Below are 17,508 nucleotides of genomic sequence, written 5' to 3'. Positions count from 1 at the left end.
GGATGAAGCTCTTTTCGGTCTTTTTTTTTGTTGATTTCTCGCGGACACACTTAAAATCACATTTTGATTACATTGAGCGGCTCGGATCATCAAAATTCGATCTGAAACTATGAAATATTTTTTTTAAGAATTTTTTTAAGTGTCTCCGGAACCGCCCCGATATATATATATAGCAATGTTGGCAGAGATTCACGTGTGAAGAAAGGTAATAGGAGTTATGTTTTGAGGTGTTGGAGCGTTCCTCTGTGTGGTGGTTTAAACCTTTTCGGGGAAATGTGTTTTAGGAGTATGTAATTTTCTTGGAGTAACTAAAGAGTGGTGCTACAGTTACCGGCCCCAAAGGGATTCTGTTCGGATCCAGATGTCCTGTCGGGCCCACTCAGGCACATATATATACAAAAACATGAAGTGTTTGGATCTAGCACCTACACACATCGGATGCCGTTGATTCTTGCATAGGCCCACTCGTTTTTTTTTTTTTTTTTATAGAATTTTTGGACGGTTCGGATCGGCCATCCAATTGCCGGAGTGGGCCCGATGGGGCATCGGGATCCCTTTGGTCGGGAACCGTAGACTTTTCGATAACTAAATTACTTTCCTGAAACAAGCCCCGACCATACCCGACTTAAGTCACATTACATAATACGCGTGAGCAAATGTGAAGCGTGGCAACGTTTCTAAAAAAATATCTGAAACTGCTAAAATTTATGAGTGTATGAACTTGAGAGCGAAAGTATAGTGCAAAGACGAAAAACTAAAGCGAAAAGCCGGGATGACTTCTTAATGGGGCACGAGGTCCAGTCATTCTAAACCTTATGCGGTGCGCGTGGTTGACATGACGAACTCGAGGACCCCAATGTTGTCCGCTAAGATGAATTCGTTGTTTTCATCTGGGCCGTCCATTTCGGCAATAGCCCGCTCAGATTTCATATCGACAATTTGACATGACATGCGCCTTTGGTTGAAGATTCATCAAGAATGGCGCAACGTCCATCACCTAGGATAGGCTAAGATAGCCCAACCATCCACCACGGGCCCAATATAGGTACGGCCCAGCCTTCTTAAAAGCCATTGCATTCCTCTTCTTCTTCTTTGTTTTTGAGCAAAACAGAGATGGTAGTCCAGTTGGCAGGATTTACTATCCTCTTCGACGGAGACGTGGCTTTGAGTTCCGACAGGTGGTTTGGTCTCACGTTTGCGGATGAGTCTTTGGACTATTAAGGGGGGGAGCTTATGCCAATTGTGCGCTAGGTGGTGCCATGATGACGGCCTGTCCTCCCAGGACAGTAGTTATGGATCAAATCGGACATTTCATTGGGCAGGGAGCCCCTACGGTCACGGCCAAGGGGGGTTGCTATGCTGGTTGCCTCCTCCCACCCTTTTGCTTAATGGCTCCATTCTTGTAATCCTTTTTTGTCTAAAATTTTTTCGGTGTTTTTTACTTTTTTTCTCAATTTTTTGTTGAGCTTTTTATTGTAATCTTTGAGATTAATCATTTAACTCAACTAGAGGAATCAGGAAATTGTAAAAACGTAAGCCTATTTTTAAAAAAGTTCATATAACATAACACTTTAGACCAAAAAAAAAAAAGGCAGTTGTTTGCTATTTTATTCGTCTTTAATGATATTTTTTCTCTTTTTCATTTTGTGAGTTTTGTTCGTCTTTTTTGAATTATTGTTAGGTCCCATTCCAGAAACCTTCTTAAAAAATAAACAACTTATTTCACATTTTCAAACTCAAAAATAATGTAAATGAAAAATAATTTTTTTATTTTTTTTACACCGTATTAAAGATCTTGATAAGATCTATTAAACAAGATCCATATTGGTAGGAAAATTATTTGCGTAAATATATTATTTTTGAACTTGAAATTACCTTCTTAAAAACTAAGTACTTATTTTACGTTCCGGAACAGGCACTTAGATTCGCATAATTTTTTTTTTTTTTGATTCTCGTTGTTTTGTGAGTTTTGTTCGTCTTGGATAGGGGCCTAATTTTTCAGAATTCGTCAAGCTAACCACACCGTTTTGACCTAAGATTTCTTAAAAAGTCCTTACCGATATCCGATTGAACTAAATTTTTACAGAAACATTAAAAAAATCATTTATAAAAACGAGCAATTCGTATCATTTTTTGTGGAACTTAGGATGGACCCCACAAAGATCGCATGTGCAAAATATGCGTATGTGATAGTACATATGTGCGTGCGGACAGACTTTTTGAATAAATTTTCCCATTTAGCTAGGGCCATATATATTGATTCAACTCCAACAACCAAGGGGGCTGAATTCGTTTGGTGTGCAGCAGCTTACTTGAGCAGTGATCATGATGGAAAATTTTTCAGTGCCGAGCGGGTACCACGTGGTGTCCGCTCGCGCATCTGAGCCATCCATTTCATTTTTGAACGACTCAGATTTGGAGAGAGAAAATATTGAGATGAGAGAAGAGAGAGGGTTTCAATCCGAGCCGTCCAAAAGTGTATCAGATAGCTTGAATGCACTGAACAGGTACCACGTGAAATATACCCGCTCGGCACTGAAAAACCTCACCATGATGATACACTTGCATGGCTCCATAAAACCCGACAACCTGGCTTTCTCACCTTGGAAATTGATTTGTCAATCACACTCTCATACAGTGGGAAAAAAATAATGCAAGTGCATGAACTTTACCAGAAATCTGATAAAATCTGGATGAGGATCCTCTCCCGTCCCCGCTCCATTCGAAGGATTCAGTTTCGGACCGTTGCGGATTCCTCCTGAGATCATTGTGATAATCGGAACTGCATGTTCAATCACATTATAAAACTCATCAAAACATTAGTCACTTATAAAATTACGTTAATCGGTCATCGTTTGTTATGGGGTTTTTTTTTTTAGAACACATTTGTCTCGAAAGAAAATAAGGTTCAAATTCAGTATTACAATTTCTTTCTTTTTTTTCAAGATAAATAGTTTTTGAAATGATATCAAAATATGTACGATCAATTTGATTTTTGATGTGGGATAAGTAGTTAATGAGTTATGTTAAAAAAAAAGAAAAAGAGTTCTTGACGAGTTCTAATATGTAATCTACATGGAGTGTCAAAATGAAAATGACCTCAAAAGGATCCAAAGTATATAGGCCCCGTTCAGTCCATCGAGCTGATGCGAAAGAATCCAATTCATTTTAGATAATAGGTTGAATTACCCGTGGACAAAAAAACATTGAGTGGACGGCGGCACCAATTAACCTATTAATGACGTGGGTGTTAGGCCACCTTTGGCAATCTTTTCATTTTGAACCGACTTTTCTTAAGCGGCAGTACATTTGTGGAAATGGAACAAACAAATCGGGACGGAAAAATTAATCCCTTCATCGATCATCCATTATCCATTGGCAGTATTGGTGTGTGGCCAGTTGGTGGCAAACTAGTGTACGTATATTTTGATGAGATGTGAGGTTCGGATCAACTGTCCCCTCCCATTTATGGCATGGCAGTGCTCTGCTGCCAAATCGCACTCGTTACGTCTCATCACCAAATCTTGGGTTAGACTCATCCTCAGCTAGCTCCATCTCTATCCACAACCCACCATGCATGCATTCGTACTGCTAGACCGTGTACCAGTCTTTTTTCATTGTTGAATCTAATATAAGGTTCGAATTATGTCCGTCGGCGGTGGAGATGTACCGTGGGATTGCTGTCACCGCCGTTGTAGGTTTCATCGTGCGTTTAATGTTGTTATCCGAACTGTTTATGTTGTAGGACCCACATAATAGTATATGTACGCAATAAAAAAAATATCTGATTGTTCGGATATTGATTATTCAATAGGTATATCAAAAAATTGAATTTTCGGTTTACAAAATATATTGACGCTTTGATAAGATATGGCACAGAACTTCTTCAAGCGGATTTTGAAAAAAATAATTTTGTCAAATTTTGCTATAAATGTGTAAATTATAGATTCACCACAAAGATGAAACATTCAATGATTTTCTCAAAGTTATAGTACATTGATCAGGTCTGGGTCTAGTACGGCATGCATGTTTTCTGCTAGTAGGCTAGTAGCTAGGGGACCTTAACAAAGGTCCTGGAACACTATTTCTAGGCACGTGCACGGTCGGTTTCTATGGAGTAACTTAACGTTAGGAAAACCACCGTTACAACTGTTTATCTAAGATTTGCGTTTATCGCGTTGTCGGTGTGCATTAATAGGCATTAGTTTCTCTTCCCCTGTTGTGATAGCTGCACATATTGGATTGTATCGTTGTCGTTATTAGTGAATTTCTTACTCTCCCGCCAAATAAAAAGGCTTAGGCACATGCACAAAGTCTACTAATTAATAATTTCTTCCATTTCCTAACTTTTGCAAGTTTAGCCAACAAAGGTTTTGCCACTCACCAAACTGGGTTACTGATTAAGTCACAAGATTTAACCACATCGTGTGACCAAATTGGTTAAAATATTTGACATGGATAGTGTTATTACTTAGCTAATAATGTTATTTTGATGAATTGAATGATGAAGGTAAAGATTTTATTTATTTTTTTCGTGTAGATTATATATGTTTTGTCCGGTGGAGACGTTGAAATAGAACATTCATTTCAACAGAATGCGCAATTCAATGCATGTTTGGTTCACCGATACATGGAGGAATACTCGTTACACAAAAAATCTTATTCACCTAGATAAAGAAATTGTTATTCCATTAGGAAAACCAATAAATTATCTTTCCATTTCACCGACATGATACTTTCTATTTACTAATGTCACCCCAATAATTACTTATGCACACCCTTACAAAAGTTGTTAAAATGTCGCTAGAAAATTTATTGGCCCACCAAAATTCCTTATCCCTACACCAATATACGGGATGAAACAGGCCTTATCTTTTAAAATGCTTACATACAAAAGTAGAGCGCGAAAATCAATATTTCCTCGGTTTATTGCATAGTGTTGGGTTTGCAAAAATGATTCCGCGGTGCTGCGGCAGGCTTTCAATAGATGCACGAGTCGTACGATCAACATAATTAAAAACATTAGTAGCCCGTATGTACCATGTGACCTTTAAACACACGTTACAAATTTTATGCAAAACGTTTTATGAATCGTCATGTTATCGATTTGGGAAAGACTACGATACATACTTTTTATTTGGGTGTGTATCATATGAACCCCCTAAAATGTTATGATTATAAAGAAAATGTTATGAATCGTATTGCTAAAAAGTTACAAATCGTATAAAAGTTACGAGATACACCAAAATGTTATGAATCATAATGAAAATGTTATGAATCGTACTGCTAAAAAGTTATGAGTTCTAGAACAAAAGTTACGAAACACGCTAAAATGTTATGAATGAACCATAAAATAGGTCCATATGGTACACCATTTTATGAATCGTTATGAATTCAAAGCGATTCAAGGAGATGCATACCGTACACATAAAACAGAAATGTGTATCGTAGCTAGAGGTGTCAAATGAGCACGGCACATGCACGATTTTAGACGGGTCGGGTACGTCACGACATGGTTCTAGACGGCCACGGGCACGTCACAACGTATGCTAAGTTTTTGGTTGTTACACCCATTTTTCCGTACGAAACTCAATCGGAGATGGGCCTACACGGGTGCGGCACAGCTCAATCAAGTAATAGGCCGGCACAACACTAAACACGATCAACACGAATCTAAATGGGCTGGGCCGGCACGACACGACACGGCCACTTTTAACACCTTTAACCGTAGCCTTCCACCTTATGTGTATGTGTGTATGTATGTCCATAGGAAGGTGTATGCATTTATTTCAAAGGGTCTTCTCCTTCCCCCTTCACATATAAAGAAAGAAGACCACGGAGTTCTCACTCACTTCCCATGTCTCTCTGCCATAGCTGTAGAACCACCGGTGGAAACAGTGACTTTAATGACGGCTTTTAAGGTGGTTGGGCCAACTCAGATGAGGTCCAATCCTGGCCCATTTTACACAGGCTTTTGTTTTAAAAACCAGAGGTCGGTCCTTTTTTTTGGCTTCAGTTACGTTCCAACTCTGTTATTATTGCCGAATCTGGATAGATTTTGCTAGGTTGCATAATGACTTTTTTACCCCGTGAACTGTGAACTATGTGACTTCTGAACCACGTAAATTGTATATATGTAAACCATGTGAAGTTGGTTGCTCATCTCCCTTCTTCAAATGGTGATCAGGGTTCGAGTCCCGGAGGTCGAGAATGATAGTTGTCATTATAGTTGAAAAACTGTCGCTAAAAATTTTTAGACACACTTTTAGTGACAACTTTTTTGTCACTTGTAGTGGGAGGCTAGGGTTATGAATAGTATTTGGATCATCTGTGTTAACTCAAACACTCTCCACTAAACCATGTTGATATATGCAATATTGACAACAACAAAAAAAAAACTATGTAAAATGTATATGTGATCCGAGGAATATTTTTGTTTGAAATAATAGATCGAGACTATATCTATCAAAAATAATATTTCTTTCGTCTCAACTTGTTTATCCAATTTCGAAAATCTAACATTTTTAAAAAATACAATGATTACATCTAAAAAGAAACAAATTTTCACATTTATCCTTCAAGAGAAAATTAATTCAATTAAAACTCAAATAGATAAACATTTTAAGACACTTGGAAGTCTAAACAGATCGGGATAGAGATAGTATTACTAATTTGGGCCCGAGCATAAATTAGAGGTCCGGCCTATAAAACCCCTCCCTTTTGTTTCTAGTGTGCAAATCTGTGCCTCTCTCTCTCTCTCCCTTCTTGCCCGCGTCTTCTCTCCTCGAATCGCGAAATCCTAACCCTAATCCCTCGCGAATCCAGAACCCTTAAACCCTCTCGATTCTTGGGTTCTCTTGGATTCTTGGGAACAACCAATGCGCTTTCCGTGGTGTCCTCTTATCGATCCAGCGTTTGACGGTTCTGATTCGCTTACTATATGATCGCAAGCTTCAGCAAGGGAGATAAGAGGGGGGTTTCGCATTCGATCGTCAAAACGGTAACATTTTTACGCATTTGTTTGTTTGTTATTTCTGGCATTTTGTACAAATTTGGGATTTCATTTGAAACAATTCTCTGTATGTTGGTCTTTCTGAGCTATTGAAGTGGCCAAAAAAAAGAAATGATTTATTGTATATTTGGATACATTCATGCATCTGAATCTCTGTTTGGTTGGTTTTTTTCGTGAATTGGTAAATTGAAATGTGTGGCATTGTTTTGCATTCAAATAATTTGGGTAGACAATGTGGAATGGAAAGATCATTGGCTTGGCTGAGTTCTTGAAGGGTTTGACTTTTGTAGCTTGAAAAGTCAATGTATGGAATGGTAGCCATTGAACCGTATTCTTCACCTGTCCGTACTTCCGAATATCAAGGGTGAAACGATGTTTTTTTTTTTTTTGGGTAATGGAGGGTGTCGGGCTAGTTTACTAATCCCTACAGCCCCTACAACAGTCCTTAAGCAATGGTTGATTACTTTTCGCACTGTGGTTATCCCATGGCATAGGCCCAATAATTACGCTGCATAAGTGGGATGTACTGAGAGATCAAGCGGGATGAAACTCCGGACACCCGCAACATAAAAAAAAATGTACGTATTCACAGTTTCACACACACACACGTACACACTCACAGAACTATGGGGTTAACTAAACGGTAAGGTCTGGGTTGATTGGGATGGACCTGGAAAAAGATTAAACACTTTGTTTTTTAGATAATAAAAAAAAAGTTTTATAGGTTTGTGTATTTTTTCGTCTTCAGCCAATTTTTTTAACATTTTAAGAAACTCTTTTACTTTTTGCTTTTTGAATAGAGGTACACTATATACATCCAAAAAGTAAAAAATAAGTAAATTTTTTTATAAAAAATCACTATAAACGAAAAAATATGGATGACGAAACAATTAAAAAAATTGGAGAGAATATTTCTGAGTGAAGAACCAAACAAAGCTAAAATTATAGAAGCTCTTGATATTATTTTGTTTTTGTTGGTACATATTAGGTCTGAACTTGTAGAAGAAATTGTTGGTTATTCTGTTGGTCCTGGACAATGTGGACAAGAATGTTGGCAAAGACTGGTTATCGCAATTACAGTCATTTATCAATTCCTTTTCTCCGGTCTTTTTTTTTTCATGGGGATTTCTGTCGTCTTCTCGTCCTCTTGTTGATGCCCATGCATACGTATTTGTATTTGGGTATTTCTGGAGCCTGAAGTTTCACAAGATGATGCTTGTTACTTAGTTCCTCATTTAGATATTTCATAATTGTAATTTGCAGTAGCCCTCCTATTCCCTAGTTGTTGCTACCGTAATTTAGACTTTTGAGGCTATGAGGTTTGTTCTTTTGCCTATGGATACAAAATCATGGCCTTTTGGCTCTTCTGGGTCCTTTCTCAGTGCCATTTTTTATACTGGCATCTAAGGGTCTTGTTGCACATTTGATTAAAGAAAGTGATGAATCAAGCTGTCTTTTAGTCGGAGGAGCTGTTTAATAGTTTTGTAACATTGCAGTTTTCGTTTCTTTTAGTGCTGTTTTAGTGGGCCAATTCACTTTGCCATCGCCTTGTTATGAGATCAGAGTTCTTTGGGTTGCCCTGATCTCAAGTTTAGTGTTTGATCGTGAAGTTATTTATGTTTTCTATTGTTTGGATTTTGAGGTGGCTAATGGTATGTTGGTTTTTTTTTTTGGTCGGCAAAATGGTATGTCGTTTACTATAAGTATCTATACACTGTTAGAGGGTTGGCCTTCTGTAATTGTATCGTGGTGTGAATTCCCAATAGAGTGTATTAGCAAGTTCAAAATTTTGCATTACGTTTCTATTCATAACTAAACATTTCTGAATTTTCTGTTCATAACTAAACATTTCTGAATTGGTGTCCCTTTTTAGTTGTATCCCAAGTTATTCAAGAAATGGACTTCGTAAAACTTCCTAAAGTTCAGTATTACATGATATTTTAACACTTCTCTTTGTTGGCCTCAAGCCCTCCATTGAGGTAAACACAATTGTTTTCCTCTTTGTATGTATCGTGTACGAGTACCGCCTCACGATGCATATGTTGGAGTAACAACTTTACACGTTGATTTCTTCATTATAACCGGCAAGTAACACCTAACAATGCAAATGTTGGAGTACCACATTACACGTTAAGAAGGGAAAAAGCCACTGGGCAGCTTATGGTGTCAACTGACACCACCGAGTTGGAGAAATACAATAATAGCAAATGGTATTTTCAACAGAAATTAGTTGGTGGGTTAATTTTGATTTGCCGGTATGATTTACAATATATGCGTAATAATATCTTCAGCAGTCAAACTATTATCTTATTTACGAAGTCGTATATAAACTTCCAAGTGGGTACTGGGTAAGGTGAAATAAAAAAAAGGTGTCGAAATAGTTGACTTTGGGCTCTAATTTTTTAAATCGGGCTTTATATTTTTAAATCTGAGAGTAAATTGAATTGATATGGATAGGATTGGCGAAGGTCTTCTTCAGCTAATGATACCTTGATCTTGAGGCCTTCAAACTATTGATTTTGTTGGTGCCTCTTTTGTATGTCTCAAAATTATGAGTAACAGTTTCACCCAATTGTATTTGATTTGAATGACCCTATTATAAAATTTCTTGAGTCGCCACTTACATGAAATCGTTGTTATTTTTTGGTTTGAACTCAGAAGCACATAAACTTGGGAAAGAGCAATTGCAAGGGGAGTGGAGTGGAGCAAGAGCGGGCATCTGGGATACAAAGTGCATGGTGCCCTGGTTTAAAATGGTGTTGAGCTTGTAGATGAGCATTTGTATGCTAAAATCACGCTTCCACTGAGCCGTTAGTTCCATACATCATACATTCTCTTTTAAGATAATTTATTCTACTAGGAGGGGACAACTTTTTTAGATAAAGGAACAGCAATAAAGAATGTAAATCCTTCTTTGGAAGTTTTAAGATTCTTATGCTTTTCTTGGAACTGCAGGTAGCTTAAAACTTGCCTTTGCTGTACCAGATTGGACTCTAAAGTAGGGAAATCTCTAGATGTATTCCCACTATTAGGGTTGAGGAGTGCAGACCAAGGAAGTATTAGAGAGTTGGAATCTGTCTTTTTGCTGATTAGACTGCGGTACCTTCACCATTGTAAGCAATGGGGTTATGTTCCTTTTTGTGCTGCTTTTGAGCAATTACAGGTTATTACTTTTTTCTTTTGTATACCTCTCTCTGCCTCCAAATAACTTCTTGCCATTGTCTTTGTCCCTGGAATCTCTAATTTCAGCTCCTCTTCCTCAATTGGGGAATGTTTGATCTGTCTTAGGTGTTTAGCTCCTGAAAAGCACCCACATTATTGAATACGTTGCATCAGCAAATATGGTTCTCTAGTTGTGTGTGGCACTCCACTGTTGGAAATGGCATTTTACTCTGAGGAGGAGCAAACCGAGGATTACCTTTTCAAGATTGTTTTAATTGGAGATTCGGCTGTTGGGAAATCGAACTTGCTTGCTAGATTTGCAAGAGATGAGTTTTATCCCAACTCAAAATCCACTATAGGAGTGGAGTTTCAAACTCAGAAACTGGACATCAATGGTAAGGAAGTTAAGGCACAGATCTGGGACACAGCTGGACAGGAGCGGTTCAGGGCTGTTACATCTGCATACTACAGGGGTGCCGTTGGAGCTCTTGTGGTCTATGACATTAGTAGACGCCAGACTTTTGATAGCATCGGCAGATGGCTTAACGAACTCCACAGTAAGTGCCACGCACAAATCCTGTTGGGTTCATTTTGCTTGTGCTATTTAGTTTTCCCTGATGAGTTTTTTAGCATCAGTTTTGGGTATAGGGCAACGATGATCACACCTCCGTTATAACGTATTGATATAAAAAAATTTCTCGCTCAAATTCGTAAGATGATAATGCCCATAGTGTTACGCTAATTCTCTATCGCTCAAAGTCATAAAATGATAATGCCCATGTTGATTTGTGATGACTTTTAAGAGATTCATGCTCTTAAGTGTTTCTTAGGAGATGAATACTGAAGTCTTATTGATGATATTATATACAGAAAAACTTAATGTACTGCCGTCCTCTGCTGTCATCATCTTATTTTCATAATCACATTAGTAATTATCAACATGGAGGTTAGTTTTTAACTTGGAGCTGAGTTGGGTCTTTGTTGCCTTAGTGATACTCCAATGAACTGTTGTGCTTTTGCATTCAACTTTTATTGAAAATGAAACTGCAGCATTCAAGCTGGATGCTGATGTCCAGATGCTTACGATATTAATCTGGTCACATTTTTTTTTTGCATACAATATCGATTACTGTTAGCATAAAAAATACATGTGTAATGTTCTTAAAATCCGATATGGTGGGTAAACAAATATTACTTTCACTTTACTCCGTTTGTTGACTTTGTGTGGTTTTGTTTCATGAACAGCTCACTCTGACATGAACGTAGTTACAATTCTTGTCGGGAACAAGTCCGATCTGCAAGATGTGAGGGAGGTTTCCACCGCTGAAGGCAAGGACTTGGCCGAGGCACAGGGCTTGTTCTTCATCGAAACTTCAGCCCTTGACTCATCCAACGTAACTTCTGCGTTCCAGACAGTGGTTAGAGAAATCTACAATATTTTGAGCAGGAAAGTTATACAATCCCAAGAGCTCAAGAAACAAGATCCCACATGGATGGGGAATGGAAAGACTGTTGTTTTACAGGCTGATGGGATCCAAGAAGCAGATGGCCAAGCCAAAAAAGGAGGGTGCTGTTCATCCTAAATCTACCACCTCTTTTGTGTGCTATGTTTCTTCTCCCCTCATGTGCTTCATATTCTTGTTGCTATTGCTATTGCAATGTCAAACCAAACAACAATTTCCTCTATTTCCCTTTAGTTTGTTTTTGTGCTGGGAGGAGAAAGTGGAGGAGAAAGTGAAACCGACTACGTGAGGGTAAAAGGAATTTAGTTTCTCTGGTTATCTGAATTGTAGCCCTTTTATTGTTCCCTTGTATTTGTTTTGATAGTTGTCCAACGAATGCCTGAAATCAAGATCCTTTCATGTGATAGATCCCTTGTGTAATACAAAATAGAATCCATCAAAAATCCACTCGATGACCAGAGCCCTTTATTTTATAAGCCTTGATGTGGTCCTTATTCTTGCAAAAAAAAGTAGGTAATACAAAATCGAATCCATCAAAAATCCACTCGATGACCAGAGCCCTTTATTTTATAAGCCTTGATGTGGTCCTTATTCATGCAAAAAAAAGTAGGCCAAATGGACATCGCGGGTATGTTTGGTTCAATATAATCAAAGTTGGAATAAAATGGTAATTTTTTAGGCCTTGATGTGGTCAGTAATCCAATGTTTGGTTCACCGCCATTAAATGATGGAATGATCATTCCAAATGAAATTATTATTCATCTTAATAAATTGATTGTCATTCTACTAAAAAAAAATAAAGGAATTGCCATTTTTGTAACGACCTGGATTTTTTTTGCCCTTTTTTTTTACAAATTTATAATGTTAAATTCTTAATTCAATAACAAATTAGATTGAATTATTAATTATACATTATTATGTGTACAATTGATATTATTTTCACACTTATATAGAATATATATTTATACTTTAGATATATAGGTATCCATACTCATCTTTTATTCTATTTAACCAAAATTCTATCAAAATCAATCTTTCACTCCCCTTCAAACTCTCCCTAAACTATATCTCTCTCTCCTTCCGCATTTCACCATTTCACCACCTCCATACTTATCTCCAATCCCCACTCCTTTCTCACAATACAACACTCCTAGTCCATTATATAAACAGAAACAAGAAAAGAGGGATCACACCCTTTTAATTTTCGTCCATATCACGTCCCTCTGTTCACGGCCTGTTTCTTCCTAGTTGCTGTCGTTTTTAGGCCTAAGTTTCTTCAAGAATGTTGTAGAGGGCGTCGAGAGCTTCGATTTCGACTCAAGAATCACCCAAAATGGTCAGGATTGATAGAGTTATCGCTGTCCAAAGATCAGTGAAATTCTCGGATTTCTGTTTCCAGACAGCAAACAGGACTTATGAAAACCCCCACTTTTCTCCTAGTTCGAATGGTTTTCGGGCTTCGACCTCTTCACAAAAGTTATAGGGCGTTTCAAGATCTTCGCGTTAGACACAAGAATCGTCCAAAAAGACAGAGGTTTGGTCAAGTTATTCTAGTCCAAAGTTGCTGCTAGAATACCGATTTTTTGCCGCCAAACGAAAACCCACCGGACTCCACCGAATCGTTTTGTCCGGATTAAAGGTAGATTAATCCTTCTCCTACTTCTCCCTAAGTATATGCACTCTTTCCATTAGGATTTTTAACAAGTTTCAATTGCTAAAATCGAACCCACGAATCGAAATCATATAGTCCGACGTTTTTCCCCTGTTTTTCGAAAGCTCACTGTTCCTGGACGTATTGTTTTTGAAAATTAACACTAAAAATACAGTTAACCCCTTTAGGCTATTGAATGTATTGTTTTGGTCCAAAATTTAATGATACGTTATTAACAAATTGCAGTTTTAAACCCAAGATGGTTAACTGTACAGTTTCGACCCACTGTTATATTATCACTAATATGGTAATCTAACTTCATAAATCGACTAATAAAAGCATAAACTTACTAATATTTGAATAAAATCATTATTTATTTATTTATTTATTTTTGATAAAAGTTTCTTGTATTGTTATTAACTTTTGACCATACAAGACTAAAGGCAACGGCCCGTTCATAAAAAGTTACGTGATTGTCTCGCTTGTTGTTTGTTTATTTCAATTATTATTTTGGTAATATGCATATTGTTCAAACTCTTGCTTGATATGCTAGATTGGACCCTAGAGACATGGGATGGTATGCGAATAGAATTCACCTTGACGATGCTAGGTAATGGATGAATTGAAAAGTTTTATTTTTTGATTGTCTGCAAGCGTGATTTTGAGATATGATGAGATTTGTGATGAGATTGAAAGCGGCGAGTATCCAGTGATGAATTGATAAACTGGCAGGTATCCAGTGATGATTGTGAAGTGATTTGTGAAGTGGTCTATAAGATAGGCGAACCCTAATTGTGGTTCAAACATGATAAACTTTTTTCTTGTTGTAGTTATTGGGATGTACATTCGGTATATAACTTAGGTGTATCTGCGACAGCAAAGGGAAGTGATCTCATGGGACTGAGCATGGCTAGCGGTTGGAGGAGGAAAGATCTCGTGGAGAGATTTTAGATTTTACATTAGGTTAATGGATAGTAATAACTGGTTTATATGGAAAAATCTCTGTTTTACTTGTCACATCCTTATTATCCGATTACTTGTTAGCTGTAAAGTAAGAGGGGTAGTTAGGTTGGATTATTCTACCGGGTGATTTATCACTCACGGATACGTCTGTATCCTAGCAAATCGTTTACTTCCGCGATCAATTTGCCAGAGGGCGCAGGATTCAATGGAGAGGATTCAAAGATGGTGCAGTTCGACACGGAAAGAATATCAAGAACGAAGATCGAGTATGTTTCGGATTTGTATCAAGCTTCGAGTCAACTCCGAAGTTAATGTATTTTGAATCAGTAAATTTTTCTTGAGATTGTATTAGCTAAACTTTAATTTATAAAATTTTATTTATTTAGCAAATTTTCTTAAGAAAATTATTTTATTTTGCTCTCAAAAAATCGGGGCGTTACAATTTTATTTATTTGTCACTCCAAAATTATTAATACTAGAGGTAGTCAAAGATTCACTATTCTCGTACCAAAAATTACTATTGTCACAAAAAAAATTATTATTGTTACTTTAAAAATTACTATTGTCACACTATTCCATTGCGGATAAGAATAACTATTTCTAAGCATAACCAAATTTGGAAATGGAAATGGATATTTTAATCTCATTTCCCCCCATTTCATTGTAACCTTAATTCTATTCTAATTTTAATTTCATTTCATTGTCAATTCTATTCCATCGAATCAAATATAACGTGAGTTTGAACAAGTTAGTATATTCGGAACAAGAGAAATGATAGGCAAGGGTATTGCTGTTCAGTTCTCTATAGCCAAATATGATTTGGTCAAGCATTTATCAATATCTGATTGATTTCATTTTTAGCATCGACAGTATTCACATTGAGGTTTTAAAAATGAAGGGCTACTATCAGTGAATAAGACCGCAGTGAATTTCACTCCCCGTTACATTATCCATGAAAAATTTCCCAAAATTGGTCCCAGAATGAGATGGGACGTCCAAAACTCTCTCTCTCTCTCTCTCTCTCTCTCTCTCTTTCTGAGATGGGACGTCCAACTCTCTCTCTCTCTCTCTCTCTCTCATAACCCAAGACCACGCACCACCTCCATCATCCCCCCAAAGCAATCCATCATCAACCAAAAACCTCTCAAATTCGTCGCCACTGTCGCCCACCAAACCCACTCAACATTGCCAACCCAGAACCACATGACCTCCATAAAAATATAAATTGGAGAAAATCGTGATAGTATTAAATTAAGGTCATCTTCAATTTGGTTTTAATATGATCTATATCCAAAAGTTTTGTGATATTGATAGTTCTCACCGTAATTCAGAGCATTACTCTCTCTCTCTCTCTCTCTCTCTCTCTCTCTCTCTCTCTCTCTCACCCGGGTCTCATAAATGGATTTTGGGTTGTGTCGATCGGTCCGCCTTTGGGTGTGCATCTATGTCTCATCCCCACGTTGACCTTTTATTTAATAAATGCATCCCTTCAGGAAGTCGGGATTTTTTTTCCACGTATTAGATCTAAAATTACTACGGTTATTCAAATGAGAACTCACATGGAAAGGTTCCATGTGAGCGGCACTTGCACATGGGTAAGTCGATCCTCATAGTCGGGAGAAGCTCGACAGGAAATCTTGTTTTTCTCAATAGAGTCGTGTCATGTCTTACCTTGCCCGGTGACAAGCAATCCGCTTGCCATCCCTTGGCTAAACCGGCTCGCGGGTGAGACAAACACCCAAAAAGTGCGATGTTAAGATGAATTCAACTAGGGCGACGTTGAGACAAACCAAACTAAGGCAAAGTAAATCACCCTTTCTTTTTCTTTTTTTTCAAAAAAACAGGTTTTGAAGAATTTGGAAGCATATAGTTAAAAGCCTATGAGAAACAATCGATTTTTCCTTCTTTCTTTCTTTTTTTGGTCAAAATTGATTTCAGTCTATCAGAGAAATATAACAACTGTTTTGATTTCTGGGGACGAATTTTGTTTCCGGCAACAAGAGTGGACGGCCGGCTAGCAAAGGACGGCGAGGAAGCTCGTGGGAGAACTCAAAAATCATTCTTTCCGGCCGAAAATTTGGGCACCACCAACGGGAAGCTAAAAGAACAAACAAGACAGAAGAGATCGGATTCTTTCCGGTTCAAGTTTTGAACCGGGGGAAACAGTCATAATTTAGATCGCACATTGAAAAAATCAACGGTTTAGCATTATTCACACTCTTCGTGAAAAGATTCAATTCTTCACGCGAAGAGTCTCTGAGGAGATTCAAACCATTAATTGCAATATTAGACGGTACAGATTTCGTCTGTCCGCTCTGGTTCCAAACTTGGACCGGAGAGAATCCACTCACGAGATGGAAATACGGTACAAAAACAGCGTGGTACCCACGAGGGTGGGTTGGATGCCACGTCCCACTTTGAGACTGATTTTTAAAAAAAATATTCTACCTCTGCCCAAATGGTATATAATAATAGATAAAAGGTGCATTGATATTTAAAAAATGTATATTTATATTTGTAAAAGTGTATTAATATCCGCGAAATATGCATTGATATCTGAACTTGTTTGAAATTATTGACATATTATCTTCCACCTAATGAGCGGAGATTAACAAGACTGTAATCATTCGTCTCATTCATATAAGAAGACGCTTTAGAAAAAAAATTAAAAAAAAAACTGTTTAATATCTTTTCATCTTTAGTTGACTTGTTTTTGTTATAATTTTTTATTTTTTAGACTCCTCTTATCATGACGGATGATTAATTCAAAAAATCCAGCAAATCTAATAAAAATTCAGAAAAAACGAATAAAATACACAAAACGAAATTGCAAAAAAAAAGTTGGGAAGAATGAGCCACATAGGAGTGACTTGCTTGATGGAAAAAAAAAATGAGTAGGGGGTGACACAGGGGAGTAGAGTAGTGGTTTAGAAGGGTCAGATTTTTCAATTGGAGGATGGCGTGCGCAGTATCGTGCTTCGCATTTCTGAGTCGTCGGATCGTGCATCCGGCAGTTCGAATCTCATCTCGGCAATATGCGGCTCTTGGTCATCGGTTGCCGAGATGAGATCTGAGCCGTCGGATGCATGATCCGACGACTCGGAGATACGCAACACATTGCACATCACCAATCCGTACACACTAATTTGGGATGGAGATTTGACTGGAGCAGCCTGTTTTGTTGGGTTCCTGAAAGCGATTTGAAAGCTGTATCTTATCCTTCAGAAAAACCAATCTGAATAATGGGAATTGGAGGC

At 37.6% G+C, this 17,508-nt stretch overlaps 1 protein-coding gene across 3 annotated transcripts; it reads left to right on the top strand.

The window, feature by feature from the left end:
* The first annotated feature begins 6,718 nt into the window (after positions 1–6,718).
* On the top strand, positions 6,719–12,043 carry LOC131314116 (ras-related protein RABA5a). Of its 3 annotated transcripts, none has more exons than XM_058342612.1 (5): positions 6,719–7,000; positions 9,671–9,822; positions 9,968–10,125; positions 10,301–10,731; positions 11,420–12,043. In XM_058342612.1, the coding sequence occupies exons 4-5, from the start codon at positions 10,392–10,394 to the stop codon at positions 11,755–11,757; spliced, it is 678 nt and encodes a 225-aa protein (XP_058198595.1). In that variant the 5' UTR covers positions 6,719–7,000; positions 9,671–9,822; positions 9,968–10,125; positions 10,301–10,391; the 3' UTR covers positions 11,758–12,043. The 3 variants fall into 3 exon arrangements, with proteins under 3 accessions (XP_058198595.1, XP_058198591.1, XP_058198601.1); XM_058342608.1 differs by having other exon boundaries at positions 10,262–10,731; XM_058342618.1 differs by having other exon boundaries at positions 9,968–10,137; positions 10,262–10,731.
* The last annotated feature ends 5,465 nt before the right edge of the window (positions 12,044–17,508 follow it).

The sequence above is a fragment of the Rhododendron vialii genome, chromosome 2a (genome assembly GCF_030253575.1).
Source record: "Rhododendron vialii isolate Sample 1 chromosome 2a, ASM3025357v1".
NCBI classification, from domain to species: Eukaryota; Viridiplantae; Streptophyta; class Magnoliopsida; order Ericales; family Ericaceae; genus Rhododendron; species Rhododendron vialii.
Note: the sequence above shows the minus strand (reverse complement) of the source record. Positions and strands in the feature narration are given on the sequence as shown.